The sequence below is a fragment of the Myotis davidii genome, unplaced genomic scaffold (assembly GCF_000327345.1).
Source record: "Myotis davidii unplaced genomic scaffold, ASM32734v1 scaffold1430, whole genome shotgun sequence".
In the NCBI taxonomy this organism is placed as follows: domain Eukaryota; kingdom Metazoa; phylum Chordata; class Mammalia; order Chiroptera; family Vespertilionidae; genus Myotis; species Myotis davidii.
The window spans coordinates 70,301-71,156 of NW_006281750.1; the positions used below are offsets into that span (position 1 = coordinate 70,301).

At 41.2% G+C, this 856-nt stretch overlaps 1 protein-coding gene across 1 annotated transcript in view; it reads right to left on the bottom strand.

Moving 5' to 3' along the window:
• Nucleotides 1-444: 444 nt before the first annotated feature.
• Nucleotides 445-856, bottom strand: part of LOC102761341 (alpha-1-macroglobulin-like) — a gene marked incomplete at its 5' end in the record, with an annotated part of 23,041 nt that continues 22,629 nt past the window's right edge. Inside the window, 1 exon segment of the mRNA XM_015558779.1 lies at nucleotides 445-507. Within this exon segment, the coding sequence (XP_015414265.1) occupies nucleotides 445-507 (63 nt within the window).

An 856-nucleotide genomic window follows, 5' to 3' on the forward strand; every position in this document is an offset into this window, starting at 1 on the left:
TTGTAGTTTTTTCTTTTTATATTTTAAAGCAGAGAATTGAAAGTCTCTCAGCAAGTGTTCTACCGTCAAAGATGAACTCTGTCAACCTCTAGAGGAAGGTCTTGTAGATCACATCTCTCACTCTGTGCTGTATGGATAGTTACAGTGAAAAGTTTCCTAGTCTAAGTTTAGAAACACTGTAGGAAGGTCACAGATGATAAATGTATTACCATTAGGTATGGAACCTAAAGTAGATATTAGATTACTTGTTTTTTTATATGCAGCAAATTACTGAATTCATCTTTAAACAAGTTATCCCAGACACCAGTAATTATACTTCACTTGCATTTTTCTATTGAAATTCTATAATACATTTGAAATACTTTAATTCATAAATGATGCCCCAGAGATATTCAAGAATCAGCATTGTGAAGACAACAGATATTTATTTTCTTTATGTTGGCATTAGATTTCTGTTTCTACTTTACCAGCACTACATGGAGCACTGTATTCTTCAATGGTGAACTCCTCTTGCCAGGGTCCAACCCCAGCAGGTCCAGGGGTTCCCAAAGGTGTGGACGGAGTCGGCGAAGAAGGAATGACATGGAGACAGCGTTCAGTTGATCAGCAGCCTTGCCAGGATCTCTAGCCACAATCTCCAGCCAAGGTCTGTGTCCATGTTCTCTTGCTAGGTTCTCCAGCCAGGTTCTCCAGGTTCTCCAGCCAGGTTCTGTAGCCATGTTCTCTCGCTCGGTTCTCCAGCCAGGTTCGGTAGCCAGGTTCTGTAGCCAGGTTCTGTCCAGGATCTTTTGCCATGTTCTCTCCAGCGAAGTTCTTCTGTCTCTAGGTTCTGTGTAGGTTCTGTCTTCTAAGTTCT